The sequence below is a fragment of the Sarcophilus harrisii genome, chromosome 4, assembly GCF_902635505.1.
Source record: "Sarcophilus harrisii chromosome 4, mSarHar1.11, whole genome shotgun sequence".
NCBI lineage: Eukaryota > Metazoa > Chordata > Mammalia > Dasyuromorphia > Dasyuridae > Sarcophilus > Sarcophilus harrisii.
This window is the reverse complement of record NC_045429.1, coordinates 252349357-252368080: the sequence shown is the minus strand read 5'-3', so window position 1 is coordinate 252368080 and position 18724 is coordinate 252349357. Positions and strand designations below refer to the sequence as shown.

Sequence of the window (18724 nt, the reverse complement as noted above, 5' to 3'; positions counted from 1 at the left end):
TTCTATCAGTTCTATGAGCAAGAAAGAAAGACACCCTCCTCCTCCCGGGTGGATTCAATGTTTATACTCTGCTACTCTATTTTCATCCATCTTGATCATCTTTTTTCCATAAATTTGTTTTCATTAATGTTGTTTTGAATTTGTTTTGACACTGAGATTTAACCATTATAAAATAATCCTTTAAAATATTTCCAAGCTCAATGGCCCTACCAAATCATCATCTCTTTTACCCGAATCTTCACTTACTTTTCTAGATGGACCTAATTAATGTTTATGTACAAATTTTTTTTAAATTATGTAAAAATTTTGATTTTCACCAACACATTAAAATGGAAATTTATTTTTCTTGCTAAAATACCTGAATTATTTTACGTTCCAATCAACAAAGTCCGCACTAAAATGATTTAGAGAGAGCACCCTACTCATGCCAACCCAATTCAATATATTTATTACAAGGTAGCAGACAAACAAATATGAGCACATACATCATCATAAATTCAAGAATATCTATATCTTCAAAATATAGGAGATACAGGACAGAAAACATCATAAAAAAATCAACATCATCTTTAAAAAGATAAGTAAATAATATTCTACCACTTTGTTAGTATCTCAATTGAGATAATAATTGTAAAGCATTTAACATAGTGTGTAGCAATAGTTAAGAACTATATAAATATTGTTGTTGCCAATATTGTTATTAATAACACTAAATTTACCCGATGTTCTTCTTGCTGTTGTTTTAAAGTTTCATATTCAAGAGCTGGAGCTGGGAGCTGAGATATGACCCTTTGTATTTCTGTCAGCCATGGCCACAGTTCTTCATATGTTTCCCAAAATTGGTTGACCAGAGATTGTGCCTGTTCCAGTTGAAGGTACCGTTCTGAGTTGATTTGGCAGATATCATCATAGTTTTTCAATACATTATGCAATTTTTTCTAGAAAACAAAATTATGAAATTATTTAATTGGCCAAGACTTAGATAATTGGGAGTTTTTTACTTAGTAAAACAGAATTCATATTTAATTTGTGATGTAATATTTTAAAATTAGAAATACTTTAGTTATTATACAGTTTAACATCCTTGATTTATAGAAGAGCCTTTGACTCAGAAAAAAATTATTTATTTGTCCAAGTTCATACATAGATTAAGAGGCAAAAATCTGTTCCAGCCTAAGAATTCTAACTCCAAATTGAGTGCTTTCAACTATATGTGCCAAGTGTCTTTTTAAGGAAGATGGCCAGGTGTTTTGCAAACCTGAAAAATTGAATTCAAGATACACTCTAATCTGGTCCCAAATCACTTTCTTCTAGTCTTATTCTCATGCTCGCTGTAACCCTAGTTCTCTTCTACATTACATTGTCTTCCAACAAAAATTGGACCATTCTCCATGAAGCACACATCTACTCCTCTGCCATTTCTATTCTTTTGTGGATATAATTCATACTTAGAAGTAATTACGCTAATGGTATTATTCATAGTTTGGGGGGGGGGGTTGAAAGGGATAGGATGGTTGGTTGACTTTTATTGCTATTGTTGTTTTTTGTTTGTTTGTGATGAAATCACGATTTCACTTTACAAATATCCCAAAGCACATCATCGTATTTAATTTCATTACATTCTCCCCTTCTGTCTTTATGTATATGCTTTATTTTTTTTAGTACCACCCTCATGAGACTGTAAACTTGAAAGAAAAAAGATTTAATATGCTTTAGCTGTTATAAATAGGTAATGATATCTCTTTATCTTGAGGTACTAGCACAAACTCTTAAATTTTATTTCTATGCTCAATAATCAACCTAATGTGGCCCAATCTTCCAGTTAACCTTTAACCTTGCTTTCCTACCTTTCAGACATCTCAAACTGAATGTCCATGACATATCTTAAATTAAAAATGTCAAAAAGAGAACTTATCTTTCCCCTAAAACCTCCCCATCATCACCTTCCCTATTAATATAAAAGGTAATCTCTCTTTCTCCCTTCCTCCCTCCCTCTTTTTTTCCCTTCCCTCTTCCCTTTTCCCCCTCTCTCCCCCTCTGCTTCCCTTCTCCTTTTCCCCTCTCCTTTTTTCATTTCATCATTCATCAATTTTATCTTTACCACATCTCTGAAATATACTCCTTCCTCTCTTCTGATACTGCCACCATTTTGGCACAGGCCCCTATCTCAAACCTCATCTACTGCAAAAGCCTGCTAGTCAGTCTTCCTGCTTTAAGTCTCTTCCTATTCAAATCCACTCCACAAATGATTTTCCACCAAAATGATTTTCCTAAAGCATAGGTCTGACTATGCCATCCCCCCTATTCTTTATAAATCCACCACTATTCTTTATAAGCTCTAAAAAAACAACACCCTCTATACCAACAAATACAAATTTCTTTGTTTGGGATCCAAAGTCTCTCATAACCTAGTCTCCTTTTACCTTTCCTGACTTTTTTATATCATTCTCCCCCACTACATACAATGCTCCCCCAGTTGTTCCAACAAATAAGGCATTCCATTTCTCTGCCCTGATTATTTCTTCTGACTGTTTTCCATACCTGAAACACACTCTCTCCTCAACTCCATCTACTGACTTACTTGACTTTCTTTAAGTCCCATGCAAAATTCTACCTTCTAAAGGAGGATTTTTCCAATCTCTCTTAATTCTAGTGAAGGCATTTAATTATTTTTTATTTATCTTCCTTGTACGCATTTATTTGCTTGTTGTTTCTCCTCTTTTATTCTTTTTGTATCGCCCACACTGAGCCCAGTGTCTGGCATATACTGACACGTAATATTGACTGACTAAGGTGCTTAAAAATATTGAAATAAATTATTTGAAAATCTTCCTTTCATATTTCAAAAAAATCACTTATAGGCCTAGAAAATTATGTCATTAAACACCTACAGCAGCATATACTGCTTCTTATGAAATATATCAGTTTTTAAGACAAATAGTGAGTGAGCACTGCTTCAATGAATGTTTATTTTCTTATTTATTCATTCATTCATTCGTTTGTTTGTTTGCTTGCTTGCTTTTGCTTAGGCAACTGGGTTAATTAAGTGATTTCCTTAGAATCACACAGCTAGAAGTGTTAAATATCTGAGATCAAATTTGAACTGAGGTCCTCTTGACTTCAGGGTTGGTGCTCTATCCATTGTGCCACCTAGCTGCCCCTCAATGCATTTTTTAAAGAAACAAAACTCAAAATAAGACATCTGGCTACTGACTTTCCCCCATGAAAAACTTTCTGTGCTATTGTTAGACATAAAGTGGATTTCAATTCAAATTCTGATCTATACCTTAGAACATATTAGAAGGCCAGAATAAATCCCATAATAATCTAGAAAGTGGAAATGATGGATGTTTTATAGAAGGAAATAATACTTTCATTGCCAATAGGTTGATTTATTCATGCTCTTTCCTAAAGTTAAATTTTTAAACAAAAACTAAAAAAAATAAATTTCTACTTTTAAAACAAGTCACTAGCCTGAGGAGGAATCTAAAGACTTAAAAAAAGATGTGATAAAATGATCACGACAGGGCCTAGATTTGTTATTTTATTTATAAAGAAAACTATAATGACTAAACTTCCTCTACCATTGTAAATCAGCATCTTTTCTTCTGCTTATATAGAATTGCCTTGATCACCAAGGAATTCAATGATTTGCTTAGGGTCACGCTGCATATATTTGTCAGAGGGGAGACTTGAACTTAGATCTTTTGTACTAGAAGACTACGTTTTTAATTATTATAGCAAACTGCCTCTTCTCATGTAACTATAGAGATAGGTATATGAATAAACCTTAAAATTTAATTCACATAGGAAACTCCCAGGTGAGGAATTCATTTCTGCTATCCTCCCTATAACTTAGAGAGTGGTCTAAATCACTAGGCATTTAAGTAACTTGCTCAGGGTCGTATAAAATACATTAACAGAATTAAAACTTAAAACGGGGCCGTGAACCTGGTCCCTTATCCATTATGCAATATTTTGAATAAAGTCATGATATAAAATGTTATTTAAAGTTTTTCTACAGAAATAATAATACCAAAAGTTATGAACAAATAATTATTTTTGTAAAGTATTTTTTAAATTTCTGAAGTATTTTCACATTATGACCTTGTTTGATCCTTGCTCATCCTATAGAATAGTTAAGGCAAGAAATAATTTCACAGATAAGGGATATGACCATAAGTACTCTATTTCTTAGAACCAGGACTCAAATATGTAGCACTATTTACTAAGGGAAATTACAGAAAATTTACAAGTCAAGACCCTTCGATCCTTTCCTTGAAGAGATTTTAAAATACTGTAACTGAAACTTTAAAAGAACAAAGGATAGTACAGTAGATAGTGCACTGGCCCTGGTGTCAGGAGAAACAAAATCTTGTCTCAGATTATTTAACACTTACTAGCTCTATGACGCTGGGCAAGTCACTTAACCCCAACTGCCTCGCAGGGAAAAAATAATTAAAATAAAGTAAATTAGGAATGTTTAAAAGAACAAAAGGCAGATCTAATTTTTTTTTAAAGTGGGGGGCAGGGGAATCTTTGTTTTGAATAGGAAGGCACAAGATAATACAATAAATGTCTATGGATTATTCTGTTATATAAATTTATCAAAAGAAGATAAATATAACAGAGAAAGTCTAATTTTAAAGATTTGTTAATTTTTTTTCAGTATTATTTTGCCAGAAGAACTACAATACTTATTTTTTTCAGACCATCCAAATATTATTTTATTTTAGCTAAATGTAAGTTTTAAACATACTTGGGGGCCAATTTTGTGATCCACTTTTTGATAAATAACTTTCTTTTTTATTTAAAAAGAACAATCACTAAAGGATAAAGGGCATCCTTCTCTAAGCATTCAGTTGACTGGACCTATGTAAATATGTCTGAATACTTCATTGTTATTAAAAAACCAGAGTATGAATATGTTCCTCACAAAGCTTTTCCATGTTATTGAAAAGATAAATTTCTGATGATACTTTTGCTCAAAATACTCAACTCCCCTTAACTATAAAAAACAAGAAACATCACCAGTTAGAAACTCAAGTCTTCAAGTAGGAACTATGCTTCTAAAAGAGGGAGCAAAAATTCATAATGCTTTTTAAAAATCTTTCTGTCCATTTGCTAGATTTAAAATATAATTTGACATAAAAGAGTTTACTTACTTTACTGGTGGTAACATAAAAAGAAATGGATTGATATTGCTGAAGGTTCCATACATTTTTTTATTAAGCTACGATACCATGTTCTATGAGTTTACCTTCATTGACTTTTTCTCTTCTTCACTGCAACTGCTCATGATTTTATCCCCAGATTTAACAAGTTCATCGATAATATCCTTGTGTCTCAAAATATCCATGGTGAATGCCTGGCATAGGAAGAAAAAAAAGGGTGTAGGGGTTTACTAAAAATAATGACCAGAAAAACACAAGTCAGGTTAACTCCTGAATATCACTAGCATATATTGAAAATCTAATTACAGGGAAGTTTATTTTCTAGATGGTAATTAAAATGATAGTTAGAAACATATTTCTTTACCTTTTGAACTTGAAGCTGAGCAGAGGTCTGGTCTTGCTCAAGTCTAATATCACCCAGAGACCTAAGTTTCTTTTCAGTTTCTGCAATCCAGGATAATTCAGCATCAGCAGCTTGATCAAACTAAATCAGGGAAACACAAATTACTTCAACAAGTTATGTTTTAATGAAATTTTCTTATAATTTATTCAGTAAGGCAAAAATCAAATTCAGCATATTGAAAGATCAAATAATGGTTGGTAATTTCTTTAGAGTTGTATAAGCAAAGCATTGTTTCTTTCTCCATACCACCACAGGCACATGCCCCCTTCTCTTCATTCACAAAAGTAACATCTTAGTTCAGTCCTTCATCATTTCCTGACTAAACTATGATGATGTACTAATTAATCCCTATGTTTTAAGTCTCTTCTCATTGTAATCTATCCTTTTCAGAGCTGCTAAAGTGATTTCCCTAAAGTTCAGGTCTAAACATAACAACCCCCCTATTCAATAATCCTCAGTCCCTATTACCTCTGGGGGAAAACTAAACTCCCCTGTTTAACACATAAAGTTCTTTCTAGTATAGCTCTACCCAACCTTTCTAGCTTCTTATAGTCTATTGCTCTCTCCATGCAGTTTATGTTAGACTATATCACTATACAGACTGATTTGTCATTCCGCATATATGACATTCCTGTTTTTACACCATTGGCTCTGGCTTTCTCTCTCATGCTTGGTTGTGGGAGGTTTTTTTTTTGTTTGTTTTCTTTTGTTTGGTCTGTTTGTTTTGGTTTTTGTTTTGAGTTCCAAATTCTCAGTCTTCCTATATCCCTTTTCCCACCCAGAGAGAAGTCAAAAAAAACCAAAACCTCTCAATGTTTGTAATCCTCATCTTCTACCTCTGCCTTTTGGAATCTCTTAATTTCTTTAAAAATTAATTCTAAGATCTCCTTCTGCATGATGGATATTTTTTTTCCTGATGTCTTTCTTCCTACCCTCACCCCCCCAAAAAAACAGACTAGTTTGGACATTCTCCTCATAAGTTATCTTATATCTGTTTTAGATGTTTTAAAAGTTACCTAAACACATTTTGTATCTGCCTGTATCTGTACATGTTTGTTTCCCTATACTGAAGGTAAATATTGCAATATTTTTTGTCATTTTGTCCTCAAGTGCCTATCACAGTACTTAAGTAACCCATAATAGTGGCTTAAAAGGCATAAATGATTTTCTTTTTTAGGAGTCTGATTAAAATCTTTGCTAGCAAAAGTAGGCACATTTTTCAAATAAGATGAGTGCAATATCCAAAGACCAGAATGTATTATCCCCTGTGTACTTATACTTATGGGTGGCTCCCTTTGAAATTTGTTTTCAACATATTTTTTTCATTCAGTGAATCTTATTTTCTCATCAATTTTTATCATAAAATTAAAGATGCATTCCACTGGAAGTAAATGGAACACGATGCTATGATGCACCAACAATATCATATATTGGGAAGCAATATCTGTATCTGTAAGTATTATTACAGTAAGTATTATAAGTATTATATCAGTAAGTATTATATCAGTAAGTATTATTACAGTAAGTATTATATCTGTAAGTATTATTAACAATAAAACTTTAATGTGCTCAAAGTAACTAAGTAACAATTTTGGAAATGAAAATATAATACAGTACTGAAAACAAGCATAATGATTACCTGTTTCATTCTTTCATCAGTTTTAGGTTTTCCTTTTTAATCAACTTCAAGTCAGTTTAACATGTAAAACTATTTTAATCTAAGGAGAATCTTTTGTTTTCTGATTTTTTTCACAAAACCTTAAGTTTACTATTCTTTTTTAAACTTATTCACCTTATGATTTGTGAAATTTACACTTCAACTTGTTGGTTATCAATGACTGATAAATACAGAAGAATATATATATGTCAAATATGTTGAAGACTCAAGATTAAGATAGGAAATATAGCTAACATATCCTGTTTTCAAAACTCTTGATTAATTTTCACAAATGAATCATGACCAATATGATGACATTTAATTATTTTAATACTTTTACATTAAATGGTTTTACTTATGTGAGTACTTCCTCTACCAACTTAGGTGATGAACTTTCTCTATCCATCTCCATAAGCCAAAAAGCAATGATCAGACTGAAAACCTTCTGGCATAAAGACTTACTACAGTGATACATACTGCTGAACAGATGACAGTGGACTTTGTGCCTAGCTTGGATCTAGGAAAAACCCATCTTCCTAAATTCAAATCTGGAGTAGTTGTTAAGAAATGTGAACATATCTTTTAAGTTTTATTCTATTTTCAATTAAAGCACTTTTTTAAAATAAATGTTTATGTTTTAAAGTTTCTACTTTTTTATTTTATTCATGTTCACATTTATTTCTGCTTGCCTCTCATTATGTTATACTTTATTTGGTAGTAGAGAGCTGATTTTCTGCTTTAACTTCCCCAAAAAACTAATACTCTATATACAATGCCTACGAATAGAATGCTTCAGAAAAACCAAAAGGAAAAACTAGAAACAATTTAGACTCTGGAATGGACCATAGACTCTCACTGGAAACATCCTAACTTAGGGTAACTCACAAATCATTTTGATATTAATAGCTTTAAATCAAATTGTTTATTTGCTGTCCCTATAGAAAATGAAAGATGTTTTTAATAAGCAGTTAAATGTAGATGGTACAATGCAAAGAATGGTACAGCAGAAAAAAAATATGAATGTAGGGGGACTTGAGTTAGAATCAGGACTCTTCAATTTACTCCTTAAATGATAGTAGACAAGTCACTTTTAGAGAAAAGACAGAACTTTCCAATTACAAATCTATTATCCATTTATTAAGTGATTACTATTATAAGATAAAATGAGCTGCAGGAGGAGATAAAAATATAGACCCATGACAACAGTAACATGAGCTTCAAAATGGTTACATTTTCTTTAGGGCAAGGTATGATAAAAATATATACATGTGTATACAGACATGGGCAATTTCACAATGTAATTCTATTATTCCCTTTCATGTCAAATCTCAGGTATATTAGTTCTTTCTAAAAAAATTAAAAGAAAACTTTTCTAAAATCTGTTATTATTGCCCTGTGATTTTTAGTATTACTGTATCTTGGGGTCTTAATAACATTAAGCTCTAAAGGGTTAATTCTTATTTAATAATAAGCTAGCTTTGACAAGGCAACATGATAAGAAAATGCCAAGAATGATAAAGTAATATAATCCAAACTGCCCACAAATAGAAGGCTGAAGGCAAAAAAAAAAATATTACTTTTGCTAAACCAATTATTGGTTGTAGAGAAAAAAAATGCTCAAATAGATGGTAATTTAAAAAACAACCACACCCTTTCTACCTATACTGGGGGAAATGCTAACTAAATTACCACATACTACATTAAATTATGGAAGCCATAGCTGGTAAAGAGAAAGATTGCAATGTGGAATGGTGTCTAATTTATATAATTCATATAAAAACAACTATTTTAGAATATATGACTTCCTTTGTGTGACTTGTGAACCTATGTTCCTCCTAATAGATCAAATGAATGAGTCTTTTTTTTAATGTGAGCAATATTTCTCTCAATGATAAGAAACTGTTGGTGAATTAAAATCATGGATTTAGATAATCATTGAAAGTGACCTAGTCCAACTTCAACCTATAGAATAATCACCCACTCCACCAACATCATCGATACAAATTCTTCTCAAGATAAAATATTTCTGTGTCCTTCAACAATTCCAATTAACATGGTTTTGGATTCACTCACCTTCCTCACTGTTCTCCTCTGTGCACCCTAAAACTTCTCAACACTTTGATAGATCTATGATCTCCATGGTGTGATCCTAATTGAGTAACTCATCCATGACTTCTCCTCTGTGATCCTTGTATTTATATGTCCTCCTATAAATTCTCCAGAGAATATCTACCCTATATGCTGAAGGCCAATATCTCTTGTAAAGTTCACAGATTATTCCCTCATTGTCACTACATGACCAATATACCTCTGTTTTTTGTCATCTCCTTGATACCACTTCTATTAAGCAATTCTTCAAAGGCAGCAGAGTATGTTGAACATACTCACGATGTTATATTTTCTATACCTAAATCCTAGTTGAAGGCATTTAGCATTGAAGAACTTCCCAGATCTTGTCATGCTCTCTAACATTCTTTGAAAATCCAGAGTGACCTAATTCCACAGCAAGGCAGCTAATATTTTATAGGATTCAGTTTGTAAAGATTCTTCCTAAAATAAGTCACCCCAAATTGGATATAACATATGCTGGTGGTGGTAGGAACAGGATAAGCTTGATACAAGTCTCTTCTCTCCATTCCAATCTACAAAGTGATTTTCTAAAACATAGGTCTCACCAACTCTACTCCCCTAATAAAATCCAGTGGCTCCCTGTCACCTCTAAGGACAAAAGGATAAAATACAAAAATCTTCTGTTTGGCACTGAAAATATTTCATAGCCTACCCCAAACTTTCCAGTGTTCTTACATCTCATTATATTCCTTATCTCCTCCCCCGATCTATTCCTCAATCCAATTACACTGGATTCTTTGCTGTTCTTCCAACAAGACACTACATCTCAAAACTCCAGGCATTTTCATTGGCTGTTGCCCATATATCAAGAATGCTCTCACCATCTGCATTTTCTGGTTTCTCTGGGCTTACTTCAAGTCCCAGCTAAAATCCTGTTTTCTACAAGTACCCTTTCCTGATCCCTCTTAATTCTAGAGCCTTCCCTTCATAAATTATTTCTTATTTATTCTGCATATAGTTCATTTGTACATAATTGTTTTCATTTTGACTCTCTCCCAACTAGATTGTAAGATTCTCAAAGTCATGAATTATTTTTAAGTCATTCTCTATATCCCCAACACTAAGCACAGTATAAATCAGGTGGTTAACAAATACTTAATGGGTGACTGATTGACTTAACTGGCAGAGCACAGTAGAACTATTATATCCACATCATTTTAATACTATCATTCTATTAACTGCCTAAGTTCACATTGACCTTTTAGGTCATCACATCATTTGTTTTTTATTCACAGATTTTTTTAAGTCCATTAATCTCTAAAAAGAATTTAAAACTTTTTTTAAGTCTGGCCTCATCTTTCCCAAATGCTCAAATTATTTAATTAAATAGATGGACATAAATATTTTAAATGAAAAGTAAATTATCTCAACATCTGAAGTGGCACCTTGAGAAATTATTTTAAAGATCATTTTATAATTTATTTATTCTATTTGTGAAAGACAAAAGCTAATTTATTTCTGGTAGGTTGTTATAACTAACCTTAGTATTATGTAAATAGTTAAGTGAAAATAAAAAACTGATATACAGTGAAATACCTAAAGTTGATATAGCTAAAAACTTACAGTTGATTCTTAAAATACTACAATACCTAAATATTAATTTCTCCCACAAAATTATTTTATGCCCCCTGAGTTCAGAGTTTCAGAGGCAAAATGGATAAAAATGGATCTAAATATAACTAAGAATTTAAAATAGAAAAGAAGAAACAAGCATGCTTTCATGTTACAGAATATATTCAAAGATTCTCAGTCAACATTTCCTCTCAATTTTGTTAATCACTTTAACATTTATCCCCCAAATAATTTCTTTAAATAAACAAATTTGAAGAGAACTATAGATCCATTAATCTTCTAGTGTTTACAGGTACATTTACGTCAGGACAGGACATCCTTTTAACTTCCTTTTCCTTTAGTCAAAGCTTTTATTTCTTTATTTTCATTAGAATTTCCTTCCTCTTTGTTTTTTATTATTAACATAATCTACTTTCACTCTCACTTCTGAATCAAATTAAATCTCTCTTTCCTTGAATGCCTTGAAGTTTTACTCTATTCCCTTCAGATATATCAATATGAATTTTTCATAGAATAATAAGTGATTGAGAGAAGGAAGCTAACTAGGTAAGGAATCTATGGTTCAGGAAAGGAAAGAAATCTGCCAATTGTCACACTGTAGTAAGAAACAAAGCTGAGAATTGAACCCAAGATCTCTCTAGCTCATACATCTACATTTTTACTTCACACTTTTATTACAAGTCTGATGACCAGAGATGTAATATGCTATTTGCCCTGTTTATTAAAATTCAGTTCAAGGACCACTACCTTTGAGGATTATATTTAGAGTTACTTTGAAGTTATATAAATAAACTGATCATGGAAAAAAAACTGTATCCAGGATTTCTGAAGCCTATGAAGTACATACCATTTTGCAGGTAATAAACAAACCATCATCTTAAGAGAACTGTGGCTTTATAAACTGGGTTCTTTTTTGTTCATCCTTCAAGGAAAAATGGCCCTCCTCTATTCCACATAGCCTATTTGGTTAAAATTTGCAATGAAAGAAACAGGAAAACAAAGAGTGTCTTATTTTGTTTTGGTTTTGAATATAAAATTGCTTACATTTCCTAGGCTCAGATAATGATACCTGCCCTAAGAGCATAGGAAGAAGCAGATATTTCTAGAAATCTCTCTACCATTATTTATATTATTTTGCCCCCATTCAGATAATTATCTTTAGAAATATTTTCAGAATAAGAACTTTTGTAAATCTGCTAAATAAGACTCTTTAGCTAATTAGTTGACTTATACCAAATACATGATTCTATTATGTAATCCTCATTCTCTTTTCAGTAAATTATGCTTTTTAATCCCTAAAAAATTATTTTCCACAGTATGATTTTCCAGCAACAATAGCACACTGATCAAAGAGCTGAAACTGATAAGGAGTCAAGAAGCTAAAAAAAATTATATTCCATGTACAAATTTGGTTCATTATTCAAGCAAAAATATTTGTCTTCTGTCTAATACAAATGGTCTTCCACAAACCCAGGGTTAAGTTTATCCATCCAATGAGTAATTCCATTCAGATGCTATTTAAACCATTTTCTCCTATCAATTTCCCCAAACCTAGAGACCCTTGGAAAAGAAATAAAAAATTCTCTTCTCAGCTTTTTACAATCTTGCATTAAACAAATCAATTATTTTAGCCTTTTAAAAAAAGTAATTTTGTTCACAGTTGCATAGTTAATCCAAAATAACATAACTTTTTGAAAATATGTATGTATATTTTAAAAACTTTATTTTCAAAAACTATCTTGATATCTTGGAATTTACAACTTAAGAATAATTTTTGGCAAAATCTACAGTAAATAAGAAAAGACAAATAATTTATTTAAACTTTCTAACACTAACACAAAAGCTCTTTTTTTCCCCTATCTTAATACTCCTTCTATTAATGAAGATAACTCCTCTAAATCAACAATCTTCAAGGGTAGACATGCCCCAAATTTCATCATCTTGATTATCAGGTTATAGTGAACCTGATAATAAGTGTCTCCAAATTTTTCTAGACAAGAGGTTTCATCTGTCTGATCATTAGGCACACTCATATTCAAAAACTTTTCAATCTTAAGAAAACTTTACAGAGCTTGTTCTCTATAGGTAGAGGCTTTGAGAATCTAAAGTCAGTTATATTCCAAAGAAATATTAAATTAGGGATTTAGAACTAACACTACAAATATGGGCAAAGTTTTAAAAACCAAGAAATTAGAAGTTTTATTAAATAGTACTTTTTTACTTCAGAATTTAATCTCCAAACCCTAACATATTAGAGGGAGGTATATTTTTATAAAGTGTTTAATCCCCAAACATATTTTTTGCTTTCTAAGTTGAATAATACCTTAATTTTTTGTTGATTTTCAATAACCAAGGCAGCATATTACAGCTAAAAACACACTTGGCTTTGAGTCAGAAGTCCTGCCTGGATTTGAATCCATCATACTGTTTTATTATCTATGTAATTTTTTTTTAATTTTTCAGTTACTTTTCCCCTCTAATCATCAAATTCCAGACCAAATTAGGAGGGGATAAGCTCTTAAAACCCCAACCAACTCAAAATTCTATGGTGCTGATGTAAAAAATATGATTTCAAACTCACTTCCCATTACCCTCATTGGTTTTAAGCTAATCACCTCTAGCCCTCAGTGCAGGGAAATCCGTTCCTTCAAGTGAGTGTTGTTTGCATTGATTTTTATGTGTCAGTTGTAGAAAATAAGTTCCATCTCTCTGCAAAATTAATCCAGCTTTTCCTTTTTTTTTTCATTTGGCCAGTTTAGCTAAGATAAGATTCCAGTGGCTTGGAAAGGAAGTGCCCAGAAAACAAAATCTTAAAATGTTAGCAAAAGCTTCAATGTCCATTTTCTGAACATACTCTTCTCTTAAGCACACTGCATTATCATTCTGGCTCCCACAAAAAATATTTGTAAGAGTCTGATGACAATGTAAACATTCACAGAGAATCCAATAAAAATTCATAAAAACATTTAGAAATTGCTTATCTTTCAAAGGTCCTGCTCACCTATCGTTCTCTAGAGACACTACTACCTGGGAGCATCTGAGGACTATTAAATGCTCATAAATTGGATCTCTAGATGCCTTTACAGAATCGCTTTCCAAACAGATCAGAAATGATTCTAAATTTTCACTCCCTTTCCTATCCCCCCTCCCCCCCCATAGCCCTTTCTGGCAAAAAAAAAAAAAAAAAAAGTCACATCAATGCATCAATTTCCATTCTTTTGGGGAGGAATTTCTTTGCAAATTCTGCATGTAAATGAAAGGTTAAATCATATATTCTAAGTTTTCTCCAAAAGCAATTGCATTTTGAGAATGAAAAGCTTAAAGTTAACAGTGCACACAGACAAATAGTATGGGATTTGAAAAGCTGGGTTGATTTTTCCAGATTCTGTGTCAGAAAGGATAAACTCCTCAACAATGAGACAGATGGCTGCAACAATGTACAGATTAGCTTTGTTATGGCATTCTGATGTCTGAGTAGCTAAGTCAAATTCTTTTTAAATCCACCCTCCTTTTGCTATTGACGCATAACAAATAAATGGAAATATTAACTGAAACCTTTGTACAAGAAGAAGCTCCAGGGGACACTTTTGTTATTGCCCAAATAACATTTTCTACAGATACCTGCTGGGATCTCAGTATAGCTGCATCAATTTCTTCCACCTTCTGAGCTAAGGTGTCAGTTACTAATCTGTAGCGTTCATTGTCCTCTGTCACCATTTTGTCCAGTCCTTCTCTTGCTCTCCATGGCACCAGTTCCAACAGGGCACTACTGACTTCATTAAGAGCATCTACTAATTCTTTATAGCTCTTGGCTTCTTTTTTCAATTCCTGAAAAGGGAATACAAGCTAAATATACAAATATTTGGCCTAAACTAACATAGTTTCCACATGTTTCCACTCTATTCTGTGAGACTGAAGAATTTTGTAGGCCTGCTATTTGCTATGCTCATATCACTCAATTTAACTTCAATAACGTTAGCTTTTGTTACTGAAAGCTGTGAGAAAGAAAATCAGAATTCTTAAGAGAAGCTTCTATTGAGTGGTATTCAAATGTATTCCCTCTGCTAGTATAGGATCCCTTAATTCTTTAAAATTCAATGAAAAATTATAAATTGTCAGTGTTTAACTTAGGAACCCAAAAGAAGTACAGTAACATATTCTTGATATCGTGGAAGTATTTCTCCATTAGTTGATCACTGACAAATTAAGAAGAAAATGAGCTCAAATTCATCCAATAATCCAAATAAAATCATATTCAAGGGAAGACTCATTAATTATGTCTTCTTTTTACTTCCAGGAGACCGTGCCTTCAGGAACAGGAAAAAAAGTCACAGCCAGCATCTTTGACAAGAAGCCTGGTCTACCAAAAATCTATTTCATTGGGGATATTGTTTAGAATCCCCAAAGGCATTTTTATTAGCTTCAGATTAATAGTGCTGGATATTTTTTTTTAATACAGGGAATTTCTACAAAAGGAAATGACCATCTTTGCTGAAATCTCACATAACAGATTACTAAACATTTTGAAGTTTATCAGCATTAAACATCTTACTGGATAGGAGTTAACATGTAAGTCTTCTTCTCTTGTACTATTATTAAAATTCATCTCCAAACTTTTAAGTGTACCATATGACACTAAAAAGAACTATCCTGAATCCAGGCCTCTGAATGTTTAGACAGTTGGTCTACTGCCAGTTTGTGCATTTTTCTTTCCAGGAGGCATATCATTAACTAAGCCAGATAACTTTTAGTTCATTACTAAGCAAATATGTAAAAGATAATAGGCAAAAAAACCCAAACCATATATGAATTAAACATACTTTTTGTCTTTCTTGGGCTTGGCTTAATTCTTCTCCTTTCACGTCCTGAGTTTCATATGAAAGTAATTCCAATTCTACTTTGTCAAGCCATGAACAAAGTTCTTCATGAGTGGACTGTAGCTTTCCTGAAAGCTTCAAGGCCTGCTCCAGAGTCTTAGATACATCAGAACTCAACTTAGTTATGTCTTTGTACCTTGCTTTAATACCTTCCAATTTATCTTGAATTATCAAGACTTCATCACCTACAAATTCAAAGGTATATTATTTCTTGTAAAATAAAACAGGGGAAAAAAGGCTCTTCCAAGATCTTCTAGTGTTGATGAAATTACTGGGAAGGTTTTTTTTTTTCCTTTACTCTATAAAGATGTATATGAACTTCAACCAAATATAAGCCTTTATTAAACGACTCCTTTTAATGCAGGATTTTCTCAGTATGAAATGGTTGATTAAAAATTCAAATGCCAAACCCATTAAGGATTGATAGGAAGAATAGAAATATACTTGATGCAGAAAGAAACTCATTATCAAAGACTAACTTTCCTATAACCAGTATATAGTTATAATAGAAGTTTAGATTTTACTACATTATTATCAACTCACTGAGATATATCTGAGTAATTTTCTTTAGAAGGTTCAAGTATACATAAATAAAAACCTTTTTCTAACTTTTATTGACCAAACTAAAGTAAAAAAAAAAAAATCTCTGACCCATGCTCTTGTATGGAACAACTATCTTCACAATAGTATTCATCAAAAAAGAGAGGTGGGGGATTTTAAAGTGGGTCCAGTATCAAAAAATCTAATCTTATTTTTCCCCTCAAATCTTCTACTGAGCCCTAGAAAAATGGTAACTGCCCTTTTGTCTGTTTCATTAAAATTCTCACCTGTTGCTTGTTTCAGGAGCTCTAAACCATTCTGCAATGCCTGATCAACATTTTGTTTCCTGAGCAGGATGTCTTCTTGTAGAGCCTAAAGACAAGCAAGCACCATTTTAATTTGGGAAAAAATTTAAACACAAAGTAAACTTTAGTTCCTCTCAGAGAACAATAATAATAATTCACACATTTAAAAAGTATAATTCATGATGGTGGCTTGTTTTTTCCTTTTTTCATGACCACCTTTTCATTGGTTTGGTTTAATCCACCATAAGTAACACTCTACCCCATAATTTGTTATAATCCTTTTGTTATACAACCCTTATTTCAATGATGTAATAACCATTTGTACTGCGTTCATAAAATATATATATATATATACATATATATATATATATACACATGTCCATATGTAAATATATTCATAAGAATCAGAAAGAAATATAAAATAAAATAACAACAGAAATAATGGAAACAGGAAATTAAATGAATTAAAAAAGAAAAAACAAAACAAAACAAAATACCAGAAGTTCAGATTGTTGCTTTGATAGCCCATGAATGTTGTAATCTTGGATTGACAATTTGCTGAGTTTGTCATGAACTTCATTCAGCCAGGTTATCAATTCCACTTCATCTTCACCAAAAATCTGAGCATTAGAAAAGGCCTGCTGGAGTAGCTCAGACTTGATGTGACTTTTTCCTTGAATCTCAATGTACCAAACTTGAAAGAAGTCTAGTTTTTCCTGCAACATATCTTTATCCTCCCTGGAGCTCAAAATCTTTAAAGACTGGCCAATGCTAAGAGCCTGATGTAAAGTTTTATTGTGATTGATGATGTCATCTTCTAAGGCCTAAGTGAAGTTTAAAAAAAGAAAAGAAAATAGAGATAACAAAAAAAAAGAACAAATAAACAATGAAAACAGAAATATAACCAAATAATAAAATGTTAAAGGAATTTAAATTCTGCATAAAACATTTAATAAAGTCCAACATATATTTATTATCGACAGTTATATAAGAGACTTTAATACCTCTTCTTACTTTGCTTTTGACTCTACAGATCTCACCAGAATTCCTCAAACTGCCTTTTCCATGTGGAACTTCCCTCCAGTCCTGATGGCTCCTCCTCTCATTGGTGATTTCCTCACAAAAAAATGTCATTTTGAGGACAGTCCTGGGTTGACCATATTTTTTTCATTTCCTACACCTTTGTTTTTCACCCTCCAGACATCACCATTCTTCCTACCATACCATTTCTTCCCACCATACACTGCTCTTTTAGCTCCTTTTTACTTATCTTCCTACATTTGAATGTAAGCTCTTTAGGACAGGGATTGTTTTATTTTTGCTTATATTCCCAGTGCTTGGTACAATGCCTGGCACAAAGTAAGTAAATGTTTTTTAACTTGAACAGACTAGGTAATCCAGCTATTTTATCCAGGCATTTTATAAGTGCGTACCCTAAAGAAACTTATATTCTACTGAGATATGCAAAATATAAAAAGGCAATAAATATGAGATTAAGTGAGGAAGGACAGAATACTAACAACCTGGGGGATTTAGGGAAGGATTCCTAAGAGAAAGCAACACTTTCTAGGAAAAGGGATCAACTATGTAAAAGCCTAGAGGAAGGTGAAAATTCTTAGGTAGGTGAACAGCAGGTAAACCAAGATGGTCTAAATTTATGTGTGTATGCAGAGCAATAATGTGAATTAAGTTCAAAAAATGTAATACAGGAGTCAAATAGTGATGGGCTGATTTAAACACCAAGCAGAGGAGTATGTAATTTATCCCAGAGGCAAAAAGGAAGATTTTTGAGTGATGAAGCAAGACTTTGTTTTAGGAAGCTTCTTTTGGCAGTTCTGTGAAGGGTGAATCATACTGGGGAAAGATGGAGACCCAAGTACTTGATTAATTATTGCAGCAGTTCAAGCTAGAGGTGATGAAAATCTGAATAAGGTTCATGGTCACATGAGCAGAGAGAAAGAGAAACAGTTTATAATTTTAAAGGATACCAAAGAAGATAGAACAAGTCTTGGCAAATACTATGATAGGTCAATGGTTCAGCAAACTTATGAGGTTCCTTAATATAA

General features: G+C 32.3%; 1 protein-coding gene across 1 annotated transcript in view; it reads right to left on the bottom strand.

Annotated features, from left to right (window-relative positions):
- DST (dystonin) overlaps window positions 1-18724 on the bottom strand; it is a 575913-nt gene that overhangs the window by 64022 nt on the left and 493167 nt on the right. The window contains 7 exon segments of the mRNA XM_031964703.1: window positions 720-938; window positions 5261-5368; window positions 5539-5658; window positions 14558-14764; window positions 15757-15998; window positions 16641-16725; window positions 17156-17482. Of these exon segments, the coding sequence (XP_031820563.1) occupies window positions 720-938; window positions 5261-5368; window positions 5539-5658; window positions 14558-14764; window positions 15757-15998; window positions 16641-16725; window positions 17156-17482 (1308 nt within the window).